This window comes from Nanorana parkeri, unplaced genomic scaffold (assembly GCF_000935625.1).
Source record: "Nanorana parkeri isolate BGI_ZX_2015 unplaced genomic scaffold, ASM93562v1 scaffold757, whole genome shotgun sequence".
NCBI lineage: Eukaryota > Metazoa > Chordata > Amphibia > Anura > Dicroglossidae > Nanorana > Nanorana parkeri.
In genome coordinates this window covers 363273-382537 of record NW_017307025.1, presented here as the reverse complement: position 1 = coordinate 382537, position 19265 = coordinate 363273, and the positions used below count along the sequence as shown (strand labels likewise).

Sequence of the window (19265 nt, the reverse complement as noted above, 5' to 3'; positions counted from 1 at the left end):
ATATAATAGCAATAACAATAAGTGCAAAAAAATAAATATAAATAAAAATAAATAAAAGTAACACATAAAAAAGTAAAATAAAATAAAAGTCACATATAAAAAAAGGGGAAAAAAAAACCCCAAAATGTTTAACTTTACGCGCCTATAAACGTAAATACGCGTCCGGTGCCCCAGCGCGCAAAAATTACAATTGCGCTACACATGTTACATATCGCCGCGACCGTCGCAGTGAGAGCAATCATTTTAGGGCCATCAATCACTGATAACACTAAACTGATGAGCGGTAACAGCTTTTAAAGCGTCGCCTATGGCCAATTTTGGGTATTATCGTTTTTTGAGGTTTCGCGCGCGCACGCAATTTTAAGGCTTGACATGTTTAGTGTCTTTTTACCTGACGTGACCCCATCTTTTATATTTTACCAACAAATTGGGTAATAATAAATGTTTTATCATTTAATATAGGGGAAACTGTTTTTTTTTTTTAATTTCGGTAATTTTTCCTTAATATAGTAAAAAATAAAACCCCCAGTGGTGAATAAATACCACCAAAAGAAAGCTCTATCTGTCCCCAAAAAAGGGTATAAAATTCATTTCAGTACAGCGCTGCATGACGGAATAAATGTCAGTCAAAGTACCGCAGCGCTGAATACTGAAAAATGGCCTGGATGGGAAGGGGGTTTAACACCGCGGATGTCAACTGGTTAATATGTTTTCTATTTTCTATTGTGAATAAATCTGGGTTTATGAGATTTGAAAATCATTGCAGTCGGTTTTTATGTAGATTTTACACAGCGTCCCAACTTTTGTGGAATTGGGGTTACTTACAGAATCAACAGGTAATAATAATAACACTTTATTCAACCCTTTGCATACCAGTGCATTGTGACACGCTGCAGAGCATTGCAACCCCTTGTACTGCATGAAAACGTAGACATGGTGTGAACAGGGCACACAGAAAATGTTTTTGTGTTTCCACCACAATAATGCCTTGAGATGGGTTGCAGTGTGAGGTATAAAAATTTAGACATGCTGCATTTTTCCATTGCTCACCTGAAGTCACTTTTAATAACCTCACCACAGCTCAGCTACAGTAAGAAAGATATAACGTGCCTTCACTTGCCAAAATGAATGTTCCCTGAGCTTAGTAAGATGAAGCTCTTTCTACTTTAATCAGACAACCATTTGTATCCATGTTTGTAACATTTTCCTTGCACATTGGGTTTTCAGTGAACACAGGTTCTCCTTATTTTCACATTGCAAGATCTACTCTTTTAGCACATCAACTTTAATGTCACTTCAAGTATGGCCAGAGGCTGGAACTGGCCCAGAAGTACTGGCATTTTTTTATCCATTTGCAAGGTTTTTGCCCTGAGCAAAGTGCTTGTAGGTGGCAGTCAGGTATACGCACCTTTCCAAAGACACTGACTGCACCTGGCTGCCACCTACAGGCAGTGTCACTGGATAGGTGGACAGGTGGTAACCAGGTGCTTGTAGGTGGCAGCCAGGTGCACTGTTGGTGTCTCTGTAAAGGTGTGCACCTGCCTGCCACCTACAAGCACTGTCAGTGTCACTGAATTGGTGTGTGCATCTAGCTCTCACGTAGCCACCATTCCAGTGACACACACTGACAGCCAATTGAATTGTGAGTGTGATTGGATTGTGGATAGCTGAGAGCCAGGTGCACACACCTTTCCAGAGATAAGCTCACCTATCCACCATTCCAGTGACACTTAGAGTGCATCTGGCTGTCATGTATCTGCCATTTTAGTGATAGTGCCTGTAGGTGTCAGTGTTACTGAAATGGTGTGCACCTGGCTCTCACCTATCCACCATTCCAGTGGCACTGACTGTAGGTGACAGCCAGATGCATTGTCAGTGTCATAGATGGCTAGGTGAGAGCCAGGTGCACACACCTTTTCAGAGACAATATCACCTATCTTTCATTCCATTGACAATGACAGGGCTCGTGCCTCCCACATACAGACACTGTAAGGGCCAGTTCACACCATATGCAGTTGTGAATCAGTCCGTTTATTTGACTGCTGCGGTCAAAATACATCACAATGCTTTCCTATGGGCTTTCTTGTGCTTAATTCACACTGCAATGGTGTAAATAAAGCACAAGAAAGACCATAGGAAAGCATTGTGATGTATTTTTACTGCAGCAGTCAAATAAACGGACTGCATCACAACTGCATATGGTGTGAACTGGCCCTTAGGGTTATTGGAATGGTGGATAGGTGGGCACCAATGGTGTACACACAGTGCACCTAGATCCCACCTATCCATCATTCTGTAGACTCAATTGCTTAAGCCCCTACTACTTTTTAAAGCACCATTTGGACACACACTATAGCCCCACCCATCACCCCGCCCACAATCTCAGGGATTTCAATTTCCCTGCCTATGTGTATGGCGATCTATAACCATCAAAAAGCTTTTGTTGGCTTATCAAACAAGATGGACTCAATATGAAATAAAGCTTTGTGACACGCGAGGTACTGATTATTTGTGCATTAAAAACTATAGCAGTTGTTGGCCTACTTTCTAGTGAGTGCTAGGGGGTAGAGCCCCTTCATTTGCCTCTTCATAGATATGTAGATGACACACAGTGGAATGGGCCCAAATAGGTTCCCATTCAGAGAATGTGATAAGTGACAGTAACAGTCAGGTTTTTTTGTTGTTTTTGCAGACATAAGCAGAGAGCCTACACATGCACAGGGAGTATGACAGTTACAGAAGAGGAAGTCACAAAAGGTTCTTCCTCTTTAGATTCCGGAACTGTCTTTTCAGTCTTAGGAGCCTGGCTGCGTCTCTGCCATCTCTGACTTCTTTTCATCATATCTGCCATCAATCTGCCAAGTACCCTTCAAAGAAGACAAGTTGTGCTGCCTTTTTCCTGTACACTTGCAGCTCTGGTTTTTTTAGCTTTCTTATCAAAGTCCTCCATCCATTCCTGGTCAGGTGTCTCTCGACAATACCCTGCTCTGTTCCCTGGTATCTCTCTGTATTCTCTTTTGTGCCCTGTCCCCCCTAGTCGGGCACAGTGGCGGACATGGAGTTGTGGAGGCAATGTGCCCGATGGCTGATTGACTGCCGAGTGCTCCCTCCGAATCATCGTGTGACACTAGACACCGCCCAGGTATGCGACCTGGCCCAAGCCTTACGAGATGGGGTCCTACTCTGCCAGCTTCTCAACAACCTGATGCCTCACAGTCTCAATCTTGGCGAAATCAATGTGCGGCCCCAAATGTCACAGGTATGTCAGACTTTTGGTTTTAATGTATACTCTGTGGGTGGAATTGATCAAATCTGCAGCTGTTGCCTACAGCAACTAATCAGCTTCTCTTTTCCGTTTGTTCAGTTAAGTTTTGAAAATGAAAGCTGATTGGTTATTATGGACAACGGCTCCAGATTCTGTCTGCTCCAGTTTCATAAATTCCCCTGCGTCTGTGTGTACTCTTTGCAATATTTTGGTATATCACCGATGTGGTAATCCCACTTACAAGCACAGTATCCTCTTTTGCGTAATGTATAAAATATAGTATCCACTTTTACATAATACTACATCCTATTATTATTCATCATCAGGATGTCTATACGTTGAGGAAGACATTTGCTAAGGTGCCAGCCTTTCTCAAACTTTTTACACCGGAGGAACACTTAAACAAAAAAAAATGTAAGATCTCCGGAAACCCCTAGAAAAATGTTATCTTCAGGGTATAGTTAATTTGTGTGATCGTTGAGTTGTAGATATCAATTAAAAGCTGTATATTTTCCATATTGAAGAAAAATAGGTCATTTCTGTGTTCTTTTAATACTCATGATTACACAGTCACATGTTATTCTCCAGATTGTCTTAACCATGGTCTTCAGGACTAGTGTCATCTTTAGGTGATTCTTTCTTTTCATGAACTTGTTATCTGGATTGTGAAAAGGTCGGTCCAGTGAAAAGGTCCATCTCTGGTTTGAGTATGTCATATGAATAGAATGAGCCTAATTAGAGGGATTTCTATTCTATATTAATATTCTATATTTGCCAACTCAAACCAGTCTGAACTTACTACATAGAGCTCTTTAGAATCCAACACAAATAACAGTTTTAGGGAATTCTATGCCGAAAACAGTAAAGACAAAGAGGGGAATTTATCAAAACTGGAGCCCATGCCCATGGCAATCAATCAGCTTTCATTTCCAAAGCTAAATTGAAGCAAGAAGCTGGTTTGTTGCCATAAGCAACTTCTATAGACTCTGCTCCAGAAAGATTTGTACAACCCTACAAGGAAGTGGTGAACACTGATCAAACTTGTTTTTCTTCACCATAGTTAACATTTTTTTACTATAGAAGTTGACAGATGTTAAACAGGCTAGATGTGGTTGAGGTGAGTGCATTCACGATCCATCACAATTCTATATGCAGTCTAGCTTGAAGTTCCATACAAACATGACTTATGTGTTCATTTCCTGAAATATTAATATGCAAATCTCTGTTTTGTGTCTTCACCGTTGTGTATTTGGTCTGCAACTTATGGCATGCATACCCAGCATCCCAAAAGATGTTACTTACCTAGTAGACACAAGCCGCTCCTTTCTTCCCAATCCTCTTAGTGGTGACGTCAGAAGCCTGAACTTTAAGGGTACCATTGAGCTGATATTAGTCCACCCAGCGGTACTCAGCAATGAGTGCAAGAAGAATACTGTAGCTACCATTGGGCAGCTAACCCTGAGGACTTCTTGTGGAACCCCAGGATTCTATGCAACCCCAGTTGAGAGAGCCTGAGTTATCCTCAATAATAATTGAAAAACATAGGGGCTGGGTGCATTGGAATTCCAAGCATGTCAGCTGGTGAGGGCAGACATGTTATACCTCTTTACTGCCAATAATATTACATCTGAGAGGATGGATATAGACAAGTGTAGGAGCCAATCTGCATATTAGCAGCCTCCCAGCTTCAAAGAATTGCTCATATTCTTTATAGTAAGACATCTAAAATGGTTCTGCCAACTAGAAATTATTTTTTGAGTTCTTGAGCAAGCTTCTCTGAGGCACCATTCAGACCTGTGCTTTGCAGTAACACATTTACTGCACCGTACCCAATGCATGATGGGGGGTGCTCTGCAGTGCCATTATTTTGAGTGGCACCCATGTGCTCATGCATTTTAGTGCACAATAATGCATATCTCTGTGCTGTGGTGCAAAAAAAAGGCTCAGGTCTGTTTTTATTCTTTGCTCAGGCAAGCCCGTTCATAATGAATAAGCTGCCTTAAAGTGCACCTTTACCCCCTTTTCAGTAAAAAGCACATCAATGTTTAGCTCTGCATGCTGATATGAAATCTTACATTTATTAGTTAAACAGATTTTTTTCCTTTTACCTACAATTACTGTTTTTGTGATGTAATCTGTACCCAAGCATTGCATCCTGGGAAGGTTACATCAGGAGAGCATTGGTGGGAAATCCCATCTATAATCTCATGAGATCCCATGGAAAGGCTTTTCCTCCCCTGAGATTATGTGCATGGTCACACGTCCTAATCACATGTATGTGCCAGAGTTACAGGAAGTAAAAGGGAGATATATTAATCTGCCCTTAGTAAAAAAAATAGTCACCGTGAGAAGACTGGGGAAGAAAAGAGAAACAAGGACAAGGTATGCAAAGAATACAAAGCCGGCAATTATCTAGAAGTATATGTTTAAAGATTGTCATTACTAAACATTTCTAAAGGTGTCTTTGTTGTCATTTTCAAAATATGGGTTAATGTCCGCTTTGCCACAGAGTACAATAATGCAGGAAAACGCAACACATAATGTGAATCCAACCTGGTACTCAAGGCAACACTTTTTTTTTTTAAGATCTGTATAGCGTGGTGAGGGGTTAAAGCCACTGTCACTTTTTATTGGTCTCTGTATCATTGTTAGGAAGATTCAGTCTCTCTAATTGTCCTGATCACCAGTGTCACCAGGAATGAAAGTGACGGCAAAACCAAACTCTTGAGTTGCCACAACAACAGGAATAGAGGGGAAATCTTCCAATAGGGACAAGTGTCTTAGAGGGGATTTCCCTTACATAAAAAATATATCCTTTCACTTCCTGTTGAAGTGTTGCGTCTACAGGACATAAAGTAGACATATTTCTCCTGAGATGCAGCCGGCAAAAATAAAAACTGAAAGCTGTTTTAACCATTCCTTACTTTATCCAACATGAAAAAAAATGTTTTGGCTTTAAATATACTTTAAATTGGACCTTTACCCCCTTCAAATCACATCAGTATACAGCTCTGCACGCTGATATGAAATCATCCTACATTCATTAGTTAAAAAAACATATTTCTCTTTTGCTTACAATTATTGTTTTTTTCCACTTCCTGGTCCTCTTGGGCATTAGTGATGTAATGTGGCCATGCGTTGCATCCTGGGAAGATTATATCAGCAGAGCATTGCTGAGAAATCTCATCTGTAACCTCATGAGATCCCAGGGAAAGGCATTTTCCTCCCCTGAGATGATGTGAATGGTTACATGTTCTAGTCACATGTGCCAGAGTTCCATGAAGTAAAGGGAGATCTAGTAATCTGCCCTTAGTAAAAAAAAATGGCCACTGTCAGAAGACTGGGAAGGAAAAGATATATAATGTATGCAAAGAATACAAAGCCGACAATTATCTAGAAGTATGTGTTTGTAGATTGTCATTACTGAACATTTCTAAAGGTGTGTTTGTTGTCATTTCAAAGATATGGGGTAAAGTTTCTCTTTAAACTCTGATAAGCTGTCCATGTGAAATGGAGATTGTATTTACTCAGATGTAAAGATTATTGGTTATTAAATTTTGCAGAAAGAGATGGGGTTGTAATTGTATAAAAAGTACAGGTCCTTGAAAAGTTCTCTGTCTTTATCATCATTTTGGTATAATACAGTATGTTAAACTCTCAAAAACAAGTTCTGTAGGACACTTTATTTGATAAAGATGCCTCAGGCCTTACCTATTAATTGCAACTCCAGCCAACACCTTTTGTTTTCAAGTAGAAATTGGTAAGAGGCTCCTGCAGGTTTTATTACTATCTAAGGCCTTGCTAAGGAGATGTCCTATCCTGGGCACAATGTTGTCTTCTGCACAGGAAGTGAAAGAGGGAAGATATCCAATAGGGCAAAGATAATCTAGCTTCCTCCTATTTTACTTTCAAAAGAGTATCTTGATTGCTGTCTGTGTCCCTCTTGGAGAGTTCTTCTCCATTCCTAACACTATCCAAAGCTGAATAAAAGATTTAGTTGGAAATACACTAACTAAACTGGGCCTGTATATTATCTGCTATAATGTTGTATGGGGAAATTCATTTATATGACAATTGAAAGCTTGCAGACATCATTTACAGCTTTAGTATGCCTTCTGTATACATGATCATTGCTTGTTTTGGGCGTAAATGCAATACTGCTTTGATGAACCTAAAAACTAGCACATAGGGGATTATTTATGAAGCAGTCAATGTGATTTTACCAGGCATTAACTGGTGGTGAATAATCACTGGAAAACACATAACCAGGTAGATTTACCTCCAGTGAATGTTTGTTGCATGTCAGATTTACTGCTTTATAAATATGCCAAGAAGTGTCAAATGTATACTACACTAGTCTGCTAAAGTCACTCAATGCTTTACACTAGGCCCAGATTCACACCACTTTGTCCCACATTAAGGTACAAAGCAGCCCATTCATTTTGAATAGGGTGTCAATGTACCACAACAGGCCTTTTAAAGCAGTTACACTTTTTTTTTTGTTTCAGCACACACAACACAGAGATGGTTCACACCTGTGTGTTGTGGTATGCTAAAACACAGGGCCATTGTCGTGCATTGAGGATGTGTGTTGCAGTTATGTGCACATTTCCACAATGTTAAGATGTGAACGAAGCCTGACAACCTTTAGGCCCCGTTAACACTATTAAACTGCGGTAATGCACGTTACGATGTGGTTCCTTTCTTTCTGGATGGCATCCCAAAGCACCTTCTCAAAGCACTTGCGTCACAGCGCTGAAAAAGCTGTATGCACTTGCATTGCACTACCAAAAGTGCTCCATGAACCTGTTATGGTGCATTAGGCAGCCCATACAAAAGAACTCAATACAACATAATACAAGTTAATGCACATGTGATAATGCCGCGCAACAGTATGAACGCACGGGGCCCTAAATTGTAAAATTTTCCTAAAACAAAAAATACTTGGGTGTGTATCACACAAATGAGTTACTTGAATAAAGTGCAGTCTATCTTTTCACAAGAGTATTTGCATTATAAGGAAGGGCAGTAGCATAATAAATGGGGAATACAATGCCATTCATTTTTTCCTTTATAAGCATTATAACGAATGGGAAGGGTCGCATGCTACTTACTATGACGGATCTGTAGATAAGGTATATGTGATGGGTTTGCTAGAATATTATCTAGCAGTTCTCGGTCTGAGTCCTGGGTAATTATTAGATGACAGAAGTGCAAGCAAGTAAAAAGAGCACATCCATAGACACAACAGCTCTCATGTAATATAATGATGGATAATAAGGCTCAGTCTATCTGTACACTGGGAGCTGCTATGGTGGATTGTTCACTGACTTTCATGTTAATATTTTCAACGTGCTAGTATACAGATACTGTATACCAGCGGTCGCCAACCTTTCGAACCTCATGGACCGCTAAATTCATCATTTTAAATCCCGTGGACCACTAATATGAATTTTTTAAAAAGATAAATACATGTAAAAGAATGATCAGAGAAATTCCATTTTAATAATATGAAATGCACCTATTTAATTATAACTAAATCGTAAATGCTTTACGGCTATGATAAGGAACACGCCGCTTCTCAGATCACTGGCTGCCTGTACTGAGAGCTGCACATTCCTTGTGACAGCCGCTGCTTGAGTCAGTGAGAGGCAGCCCCGGAGCCTCTGTGCCGCTTCAATGACGGCCCAGCCTGCACGGCATCAGAGGGGCCCGGGGGGCAATTGCCTCCCTGCCCCCCGGCCCAGTCCGCCCCTGGTCGAAACAATACTGAAGCGCATGGCTCGGCAACGATTGCTTCATACAACTTAAGACTACCCTGATGTCACACTGCGCCTCTCTTGTTTCCCCCGCTCTAGTACAGTTCGTGAATTTAGTGCAATATAAAGGATACATTTTTTTATTTCAGAATATACAAATTTCTTAGAATATTATTTTTGTTTTATTATTAATAAAACATAAAAAATGCAAATAATGTCTAGATTTTTCTGCGGACCACCAAAATGTTCTCGCGGACCATCGGTTGGCGACCGCTGCTGTATACTATTATATGCACAGACTTTGTTTTATGATTTAAGAATCTATCAAGGAGCATCTTTCCTCTACATAGTCGTCAGGCTTTCTGTGAGTTAAAGGAGAACTATGGGGGTTAGGGCTTTTCCCCATAGTTCTCCTACGGGTAACGGGGGGACACAAACTAGCGTCCACCCGTCACCCTAAGCTCAGTATACCGCGAGCTACAGCTCGCGGTATACTGAGACGCCGCAGCTGAAACGGATCCCGACAATTATGTCTGGATCCACCCAGCTGCGTGAGTGACAGCTGGCTCTGCCTATCTAGAGGCAGAGCCAGCTGTACCCGCCCCCTCCCTCATCCGTTCCGCCAGTCAGCACTGGAGGATCGGGGAGGGAGGAATTCAGTCCCTCCCCTGTCACGGCTCTCGAGCATGCCACTAACCCGCCGAAAATTGCACGATTTTCGGCAGGTTTTCAATCGTGCTCGGAAGACGAATGTCGTGCGACCTTAAAGTAGAAGAGGTCGCACGCTGCCCATACACGTTAATCGTATGATAATCGTACGATAATCGGCAGGTGTATGGGCACATGAGAATCTAGCATGTGATTCAATTTACCATAAACCATGCAGATCGTAGCTTTGGATAGAGCTAGCCTCTAACATGTTTAAATGTGTTTGTAGCAGCTGCTGCCTGCACAGAATGAGTTTAAATGAGTTACTCCACCAGGAACTATACTGTTGTACTGGTAAATTGCCAGTTCTAAAAAGCACACAAACCCCCTTTCAAAAAGGGAACAAAAATCATATAGTGAACATACTTTACATTCCAAGCAAACTTGAAGAATGTTAGTGATGTCCACTTCCTCAAATAACTCCGTCATTTATCAAAAATCTGTAAAAGGAAATGAGACTCCTATTACCAGCACTGTAAATTGTTTCAGGAACATATTGCTACTACGACCACCCTTCCAGGCTCATAACACCAGAACCATGAAGTATGATGTTCACACTTGCAATATCTATGTTTACATTTGGAATAAGAACCTTCAGCAGACTGCCAGAGAACACTTTAAGATTATAAGAATTTAAAGGAACAAAGTGATCTCATGGTTCATCTAATACAGGGGTCTCAAACTCATTTGCCTCGGGGGCCACTCAAAAAAATTTCTCCCATGGAGGCCGGCTTGCCAAATTTCGTACATGAAAATAAAATGTAATTATATCCGGTATGCTACTACGGACCCCAATACACACACAATAAGGCCCCATTCATATCTAAGTTTAGGTGCAATTAGGGATTCCTGCGTCAGGAGCCTGTGTTTTTCTGCAGCAGGAATGCCTAATCTGGTGTTTACAAGTGGAAGCTGTCACCTATTCAAGGTAATGATCAGGTGATAGCGGCTGCATTTAAACGCCTGTATACCGCATGTAATTGTATGTGATATGGCAACCAGATGACGGGGTAACAGGATTGGTTTTAATTTTTTTTACTTTGTAATTTTTTTTACACAATTTTTTTCATTTTTTTACTTAACGTTATCGCTATCACACAGGAGCTAACGAGCCCGTGTGTTAGAATTTGGAGAATTTTATTGAACCTGTCACCTCCAATACAGGAGTTTGAGCAGAGCACTGTGCTGATTCTCCTGTGACAGTTGAGATGAGAAGGCTGCTAGTGCAGCTCTCCCGTCTCAGTGTTCACATGGACCTGAGCGGAGATCGGACGTGTTGGTGGGCGTTGGGAATTTTTTTTCCTTCAGCGAGTTGTTTGCTGTCGTCATGATTAACGTGGATCTACATCACTGGACGAAGTGATTGACCTTGGGATTACATCGACAGATCCGGGCCAGGCTTGTGGGGAAGAGGCCCTTGTCCTCATCGACATGGGGACAAGGTGCTTTGCCATGGGGAGCACCATCCCCATATTGAGGGCATGTGGCCTGGTATGGTGCAGGAGGGGGGAAGGTGCATGCTCGCCCCCCCCCCCCCTTTCTTGCTCTGCCAGGCTGCTGCTCGGATCAAGGGTCTGGTAAGGGAGTTTAGGGGGGCATGCTTTTATGCTTTTTTAGTTTTTTTAGAATTGGGGTCCCCCATAAAATTCCTACCAGACTTAAAGGGTCTGGTATGAATTGGGGAAGAGTTTTTGTGTATTTTTTTAAATTGCTTCTGTGGATTGTCAAAAGTTAAAAAGAAAAATTAAACATTTGTCTGTTTTTGTTCATAAATATCTTTTAACTCATCCGAATTTAACAACAATTTGGATTCAGATGAATCCGAATCAAAACAAATTGACTTTAGGACCAGAATCCCAAAAATTAAATAAAGAAAGTATGAAACGAAACACATTTTTTGCCGGCTTACATGTCTAGTGCTAAAAAACCTGGTCAGGTGAAATATAGTCAGATAATGCAATGGGATTCCATGTACCTTGTCCACCCTATACATGTGCAGTGCTGTGTACGGAAAGATGCAGCTTAATGGACATGGTGTGAGCAAAGCATAAGAGATTTCCTATCAGTTTGATGCAAACTCTCTGTCCCTCTTCCCTTCTCAGTTTTCCTACTTGTTTTTGGTCGGATATATACAGGTGAAACTCGAATAATTAGAATATCGTGCAAAAGTAATTGCAGTAAGTGCTGCAAAAGGGGCCCAAACCAAGTACTGAGTACATATGCATGCTTGTACTTTTCAGAGGTCCGATATTGTTCTATGTACAATCCTTGTTTTATTGATTGCATGTAATAATCTACTTTTTTGAGGTTGTGGATTTGGGGTTCTTGGGGTTTTCATGAGCTGTAAGCCATAATCATCACAATTATGACAAATCACGGCTTGAATTATCTTGCTTTGCATGTAATGAGTCTATCTCATATATTAGTTTCACCTTTTAAGTTGCATTAGTGAAATTAATGAACTTTGCACGATATTCTAATTATTCGAGTTTCACCTGTAGTCCTCTATAAAGAAAATGTATTTTTAAAAGTGTGCCCCAAGAAAAAACATATGCATGTCCCTGTGTTTCATCCCTTTAAGGACCCTGCAAGTACAGAATAATACCTGTTGATCTGCCAGAAATGCACTCAGCTCCAAAGTATTTTGTGAGCTGACAGCATTTTCTGGACCCTCCCAGTGTCTTTTGCTAAACTACTCAACCACTCCCACTCTCAAACCTCTATAACATAGAGGCTAATCATGCTATAGCCCAAGATGGAATTGGAACTTGGGAGGGCTAATTAGACTCCTTGAGATAACACAATGTGTGTAGAGGACACAGAACAGTTTTAAATGTCTGACAGATATAACATAATGCTTCCAGTGGTATATTAAATAGACCAAAAGGCAGTAAATAAGAGGTTACTTTTGGGGTTTACATACACTTTAAAGTTTACCTTTCTGACCAAGTTTCATGCTACACCCATATTCAGGGATTAACATGAAATGTAACATAAAAGTCACATAAACAAGCCCCCCACCCCCAAACTCCCTCCCTTACCAGAATCTCCCAAAAGGGTGTTCTCCTAAAAGTCTTCTGTATACAATTAAAATTGGTGCAAATGTGCGTGGCTGCACCCACACAGCCGTGTCATCCATGCACAGATCCAAGTTCCATAATAATAATGTGCCATGTCCTGCACTCCTAACTGTTCACTCATAAGCAGCTGTGTCAATTATCAAGAAAATGATAATAACAAATATCCAAAAATGCACTGCACTCTAAAAATATATAGTGTAACCCCCTACTAACCAAATATACACAAACACCTTCCCCATACAATACAAATACAGCAGTGCATTAGTGCAAATTTAAATCCACCTTGCAACAGCCATGGAGAGAATATCCCAGTGGAACCGTAGTGTGATGATGTCACAAGTATCAGGACTTGTGACATCATCATGCTACGGGGCATCTTCTCCATAGCTGTTGCAGGTCGGGTGGAAGGCAGATTTAAAATTAAGCTGGCTTTACCTGGTGCTTTACCTGGTGCTGGGAATGGCCCTGGACATCTGGACATCAAAATTTCATAATTTTGAAGAATAAATGTTTTAAAGCAGTTTTTCCCAACCTTTTTTTCAGTCATGGCAACATTTAAAAGTATGCAAAAAAGGCACACCACTCTAAAATGTAAAAAACAGAACTGTAAAATCCATACCAGACCCTTATCTGTGATAGATGTATGGTATGAATTTTAAGGGAGACCCCATGCAAAAACACCAAAAAAAAAAGGGTTCCCTCCACATTAGAGTGCCCCCCTTTACGTCAGAGTCCCCTACTTTCACACGAGTCCCCTACTTTCACATGAGTACCCTACTTTTACATGAGTCCCCTATTTCTAGGTCAGAGTCCCCTACACCCGAGGAGTGCACTGCACATGTAGAGGTGGGATTTCATCTGATGGATATTTGACTATTAGCTATGGACTGGACTGCTTTGATTAGACCAGTCCAGTCAGATGTAAGATGGAATGTCATCGATATGTTCATTTAGATCTATCTAGCAGGAGGATGTCCATCATGACCTCACAGGAACATTTCTTCAGCAGAGTGCATACCGCACTGCTTTTATATAAAACTTTTTATTGCTTGTGTAGCAAAAACTGAATACACTGACCACATAGCTGTGGCCGCTGCCTGTCAATGACAACCTGGTTAAATTGCATTCTTCTTTACTGTGACATCTGTTTGCAATGGGGACAGTGCAGAGGAGTATCGGCAACCTCAATCTTCATACACACACGCACATCTCTCTCTGCTTCTGAAATATATATAAAGATATGTGTGTGAATGTGTGTGTAGAGCGAGAGAAAGAGAGAAAACACATATGCACAATCCACATAGCACAAGTTCCAGTAAGTGTCTACCTTCCCAGTATTTACACTGATGGTCACAGCTCTATTATTTGACATTAGGGAGATGTCAGAAGGAGGACTGAGACTTTTTTATGCTTGGGGGATGTTACCTCTAAAGCTGACCATACAAAAATAAAAATGAATAGCTCATTAAAAGATGTGTACATCTTTTACCCCTGTGTTCACAGTTAAGAGATCCAACAGTCATTTATAGGACTACCTTTCTGTGTGTGTAAGCAACAACTGTTAGTTGCTGTTTATCTGCTGGGCCCTTTTGCCTTTTTATAGTTCTTTATTTCACTTTTTTTTTGCTAGGTTAAAATTTGGATTCGGGTTTTGTGTTTTATGGCTTATTTTTTTTGGGGGGGGGGGGGCAGTATATTTGATTTTTTCTTGTTAGGGCCCTTTTTTCCGCAGGTTTCGCAGTGTACACTTGTTGCTAAGGTTACCAGATTTTCAAAATGAAATCCAAGGACACTTTATACACATGTTTAACCACACCCACAAAATCATGCACCCATTTTATTATGTCCTCAAACAATTGGTCACAGACTTTTGGAACAAGAGGCGGATAATTAGGGTATAAAGACAAAATAAATAAGTCCAAATAAGAGGAACCAAGTTATGCATACACAGTAAGGAGAGAACATCACCAAGGTATATAGAACAATGCGGCAAACACTGCTGGGTGGGTGCTGCTTCACGGTGTAATGGCTGGTAGTGTGAGAGTAAAGGAAGGCTCAGCATTGGGGTCATTGCCAGTAATAGTAACCTCCAGCATGGATGTAAGTGGCTGCAATGGCAGCCGCCATGTTTTCTTTCTGTCCCCTCATACACCATGCATCATACAGGATCACCAGCAGCGAGAGGCAGAGGTTCTGCATGTTGAGGTAGTAGGGGGCGAGCAGGTTCTGCAGGAGAAAGAAGTGGCTGGGTCACACCATTTAGAGGCAGATCTGCCTTTTATATCTCAGAGTGCCCATGCTATACAGCCACAGCATGCGCCGGAGCCTGCACAATATACGCTGGAGCTCCTGCTTTGCCCTGCAGCCAGTGTACAGTCTGGGGGCCTTCAGCACAGCAGGAAGAGGCAAATCTGCCTGTCCCCAGTCACGGACTGCCAGTGAAAAACCCTCTTACTGCTGATGCTACAGACAAAACTTTTGTCATCCAGTTCATTATTTTTACATATATAATTAATACTCCTATAGACACTTTGTATAGGGCATGATGACTCGGGACCTAAGACCACTGCAGCGGAGGGGTGAAAGATGCTGCAGAGACTGGTCTAAGAGCCTAGACACAAACGAGCACTTAACCCATGCAGTATGGGGGTAGCACCACTGCAAGGGTTACATTTTTTCCCCCAGAGTTCCGCTTTAAATTAAACCTTTCTGATTTCATGACATACCTATTGTTAGACTCAGTGACATCCTTACTTGGTCTCTGTGCTTCTCCATTAAAAATGCAGGCGGATCATGGCTTGTGAAGGTGCCTGTAGTGTGCTATACTTAGTTACCTGAAAAGAGTAAGCTGTGGTTAAGCCTACAGTGAGCCTCCATGATTGATAGAACTGAAATCTAATAAATGAAAAATAGTTCGACCAGGGACAGTAAGGCTGGGGAGGAAAGAGCTACCGGTAGATGTCTTCCTACAAGGAAATGTGGCATGCTCTATTTGTCTTGCTGCAATTTATAATGCACACTGTAAGAAAGTTAGAATGTGCAGTGAAATTAAGGTAAGCAATTTTAGCAGACGAGACTACAACTGTGCAAGACTGAAGGTAAGGTTGGAGTTCACTTTAATGTCTGGTGAATGTATAGGCTTTTCAAACATTTTTGTTTTAGCAATACATCTATACCCAACTACTCCTAACTCAGCTGACTCATTGAAAACAATGCACTCCTTGTGTGGCTGATATCTTATCTCAACAGCTGTAAAAAAAAAAAGGCAGAGTGCCCTCAAGTTGTACCTTTGCTCCCACTAGTGTCTAATTTACAAATTACTATATTTCATACAGTACTAAAAATAAAGAAGGCCAAACCAAGCGTGGAAGTCATATATAAAATTACTGCAATCATACCTCAAATTATGTTATTATGGAAATACAACATACTGGTACTTTGAGGGGAATTTATAAAAAATTTGGAGTAGCTCTGCATGGCAACCAATCAGCTTCTGTCTTTCATTTTCAAATCTTAACTGAACAAACTAAACATAGAAGCTGCTCCAGATTTGCTCTGCTCCAGTTTGGATAAATTCCACTCTTTGTCTTTAAAGGAGCTAGAGGTGAATTGATAAAGTGTATTTGATTGGTTCAATCGTGAGCTGTTGCTGAAATTGACCTTCTCATTACAGTTCCTGTGTTTGAAGAATATCAGAACATTTCTGTCCACCTGCAGTGAGAAGTTTGGGATGCGTAGGGCGGACCTGTTTGAGGCTTTTGACCTGTTTGATGTCAAAGATTTTGGCAAGGTAAACATTTTACATACATACATTTTACATACATATGAATCTAGTGCATTACGATTAATTGTTGATGTGACGCCTATGACAGTAAATTGCCCAGTCTCATTGAGGTTGAATGCATTGATTTTTCTACAAAGACTACCTTAGTTGTAACAGGCTCTTTTTAGCAACGTTTCTGCTTAGCCTGAACAAGATTCTCAATATATTTCTCTAATGAAGCCATGAAGCCAGAAGGGTTCTCAGAGACTGGGACCCCCTCCAGACAACAATAAACCTGACACAGGTGTTAACCTTACCCTATCCCATCATCAAGTTTACAAGTTACAGATTTGTGCAGTAGTTGGCATCCAGGGCATGTGACTCAGGTCTCCTGCTAAGTGCCCTGGGTCTCCTATGCTGTAAGTGTTGCTATCTTTCCATCCAAATTCACTGCCTGGACAAAAAAAAAAGTAATGCATGCTAATATTTTGTTGAACCACCTTTAGCTTTGATTATGGCACACATTCGCCGTGGCATCATTTTGACAAGCTTATGCAATGTCACAACATTTGTTTCCGTCCAGAGTTGCATTCATTTTTCAACAAGAACTTGTAGTGATGATGGTAGAGCGTAAAGTCTTCTCCAGCACATCCCAAAAATTCTCAATTGGGTTATTGTCTGGACTCTGCGGTGGCCAATACATGTGTGAAAATGGTGTCTCATGCTCCCTGAACCACTCTTTCACAAGTTGAGTCCAGTGAATCCTGGAATTGTCATCTTGGAACATGACCGTGCCATCAGGGAAGAAAAAAATCCATTGATGGGAAAACCTGGTCACTCAGTATATTCAGGTAGGCATCTGACCTCATTTAATGGGCAAATAACATTGCTGGGCCTAGGCCTGACCAACTGAAGCAACCCTACATCATAACACTGCCCGAAATCCAGGTGGTGACTTTTTTTTGGCCAGACACTGTATATTTCCACAGACGAACATATTTTGGTCTTTGCTATACTTTTATTTGATCTTCTACATTAATTTTCACACTTTTATCACTAGTAACTGCATTCTTCCCTAGCAGTTCTGTAGAAATCTGCTGAGTAGGTAATTCATGGATTAGAGAAAGTGCTATTTTAGGGAATTACTGGGTTTCTAGGTTTTCCTGTGTTGTATACTTCTTTGTATCTTAATAGATTCATTTCCATTCATTAAAAATAAGATTACACATTCTACGCACAATACATTTTTGGAAGATCATGTAGATTATTTTTTAATTTGTGTTTTGTTTTCAAACAGTGATGCACTTTAAAATATGAGCCATCATATCAATAAAATTACAGTTTCTAGATTGATGTATAAAAAAAAAAATGGACCCGGATTTTAAGAACATTGCCAAGTATCAGCTTGTTTAGATGTGTAGCGGATGCAGTGGTGTTACGAGTGCACTGCTTCACTGGGAACAATGACACCAATGGCTAAATGTTAAGTGAGCGCAGCAGCAAAGGGGAAAAGACCAATGAGGAAGAGAGAGAAGACATGATATTGGTAACAAGAAACAGCCGCACCCACAATACTTTTAGGTGTCCCGGGTCTTTTATGCTCCTGGCCACAGGAGGCCTCAAAAATCAAATCAGCTACTACCCACTGATGTAGATAATCAAAAAAGCAACCACTAGTGTCAAATAAATAAACAATCTTGATGTAGTATTTGAAAACATTTACACATATAAAGCCTGATTTTAGAAATCTTTATTTAATAGTAATTATAAGTAATACATTGGAGAATGTATTAAAAATATATTAACCCCGTCGTGACCAGTGACGTACATCACTGGTCATCGGGCCCGTTTTAACAAACACCCCCGCTGTGTTTCCCGGGCTTCGCTCGTCGGGTGAGAGTACATATGGGTATCGCCGTGCACGCTGGAGTGAGAGCAATAATTCTAGGGCCAATATTTACATGTATCTCTAAACTGATGGCTTGTTGGGGCTTTTAAAACGTCATCTATGGACTTTTTGGGGGTACTGAATTTTGTTGCAGTTTTACGGACGCACACAATTTTTAACCTGGACATGTTGGGTATCTATTTACTCATTGTAACCTCATCTTTTATATTTTATTTAAAAAAAAAATAGTATTTTATTGTGTTTGCGGTCATTTAAGTGCATTTTTCGCTATATTTTTGGGTTTGATAAGGAGTTGCGCTAATATCGTGCAACATAAAAATTTGCCTCTGCCACCATTTTATTCTATAGAGTCTTGGCTTTCAGAAAATATATAATGTTTTTGGGTTTTAAGTAATTGGTAGGCCTAAAATGTGGATTATAACATGTAAAAACATTTTTTTTTTAAAAGGCCTCGGTCATGAAGGGGTTTATAATGCCTGACATATCAATTTGCTTATTTTGTCAGTACATTAAATGACCATGAGTAGCTTTTCACATTTACAGAGCTTTATGAGCTGTGTGAACTTACAGCGAGACACAGGCTTTTGTTTCAGTTCCCGTGTGGGTTTCGCTCACTTCCTGTTGCATTCGTAACCCTTTTAGCTACTGCTGGGAAACTCCATTTCACAGCATCACTTCTGAACAGAGGAGACACACAAGCTCAACAGTCCAATGTTACAACATTTTGCTTAGTTCACATTAACAACCATGCAAGGGTGCAAGGAATTTCAAAGTGTGCCAT

The 19265-nt window shown here is 40.6% G+C and overlaps 1 protein-coding gene across 1 annotated transcript in view; it reads left to right on the top strand.

Annotated features, from left to right (window-relative positions):
• The first annotated feature begins 2990 nt into the window (after positions 1 to 2990).
• VAV1 (vav guanine nucleotide exchange factor 1) overlaps positions 2991 to 19265 on the top strand; it is a 59898-nt gene continuing 43623 nt past the window's right edge. Inside the window, exons 1-2 of the mRNA XM_018564499.1 lie at positions 2991 to 3259; positions 16486 to 16602. Of these exons, the coding sequence (XP_018420001.1) occupies positions 3056 to 3259; positions 16486 to 16602 (321 nt within the window). The 5' untranslated portion in view covers positions 2991 to 3055. The remainder of the gene's footprint in view (positions 3260 to 16485; positions 16603 to 19265) is intronic.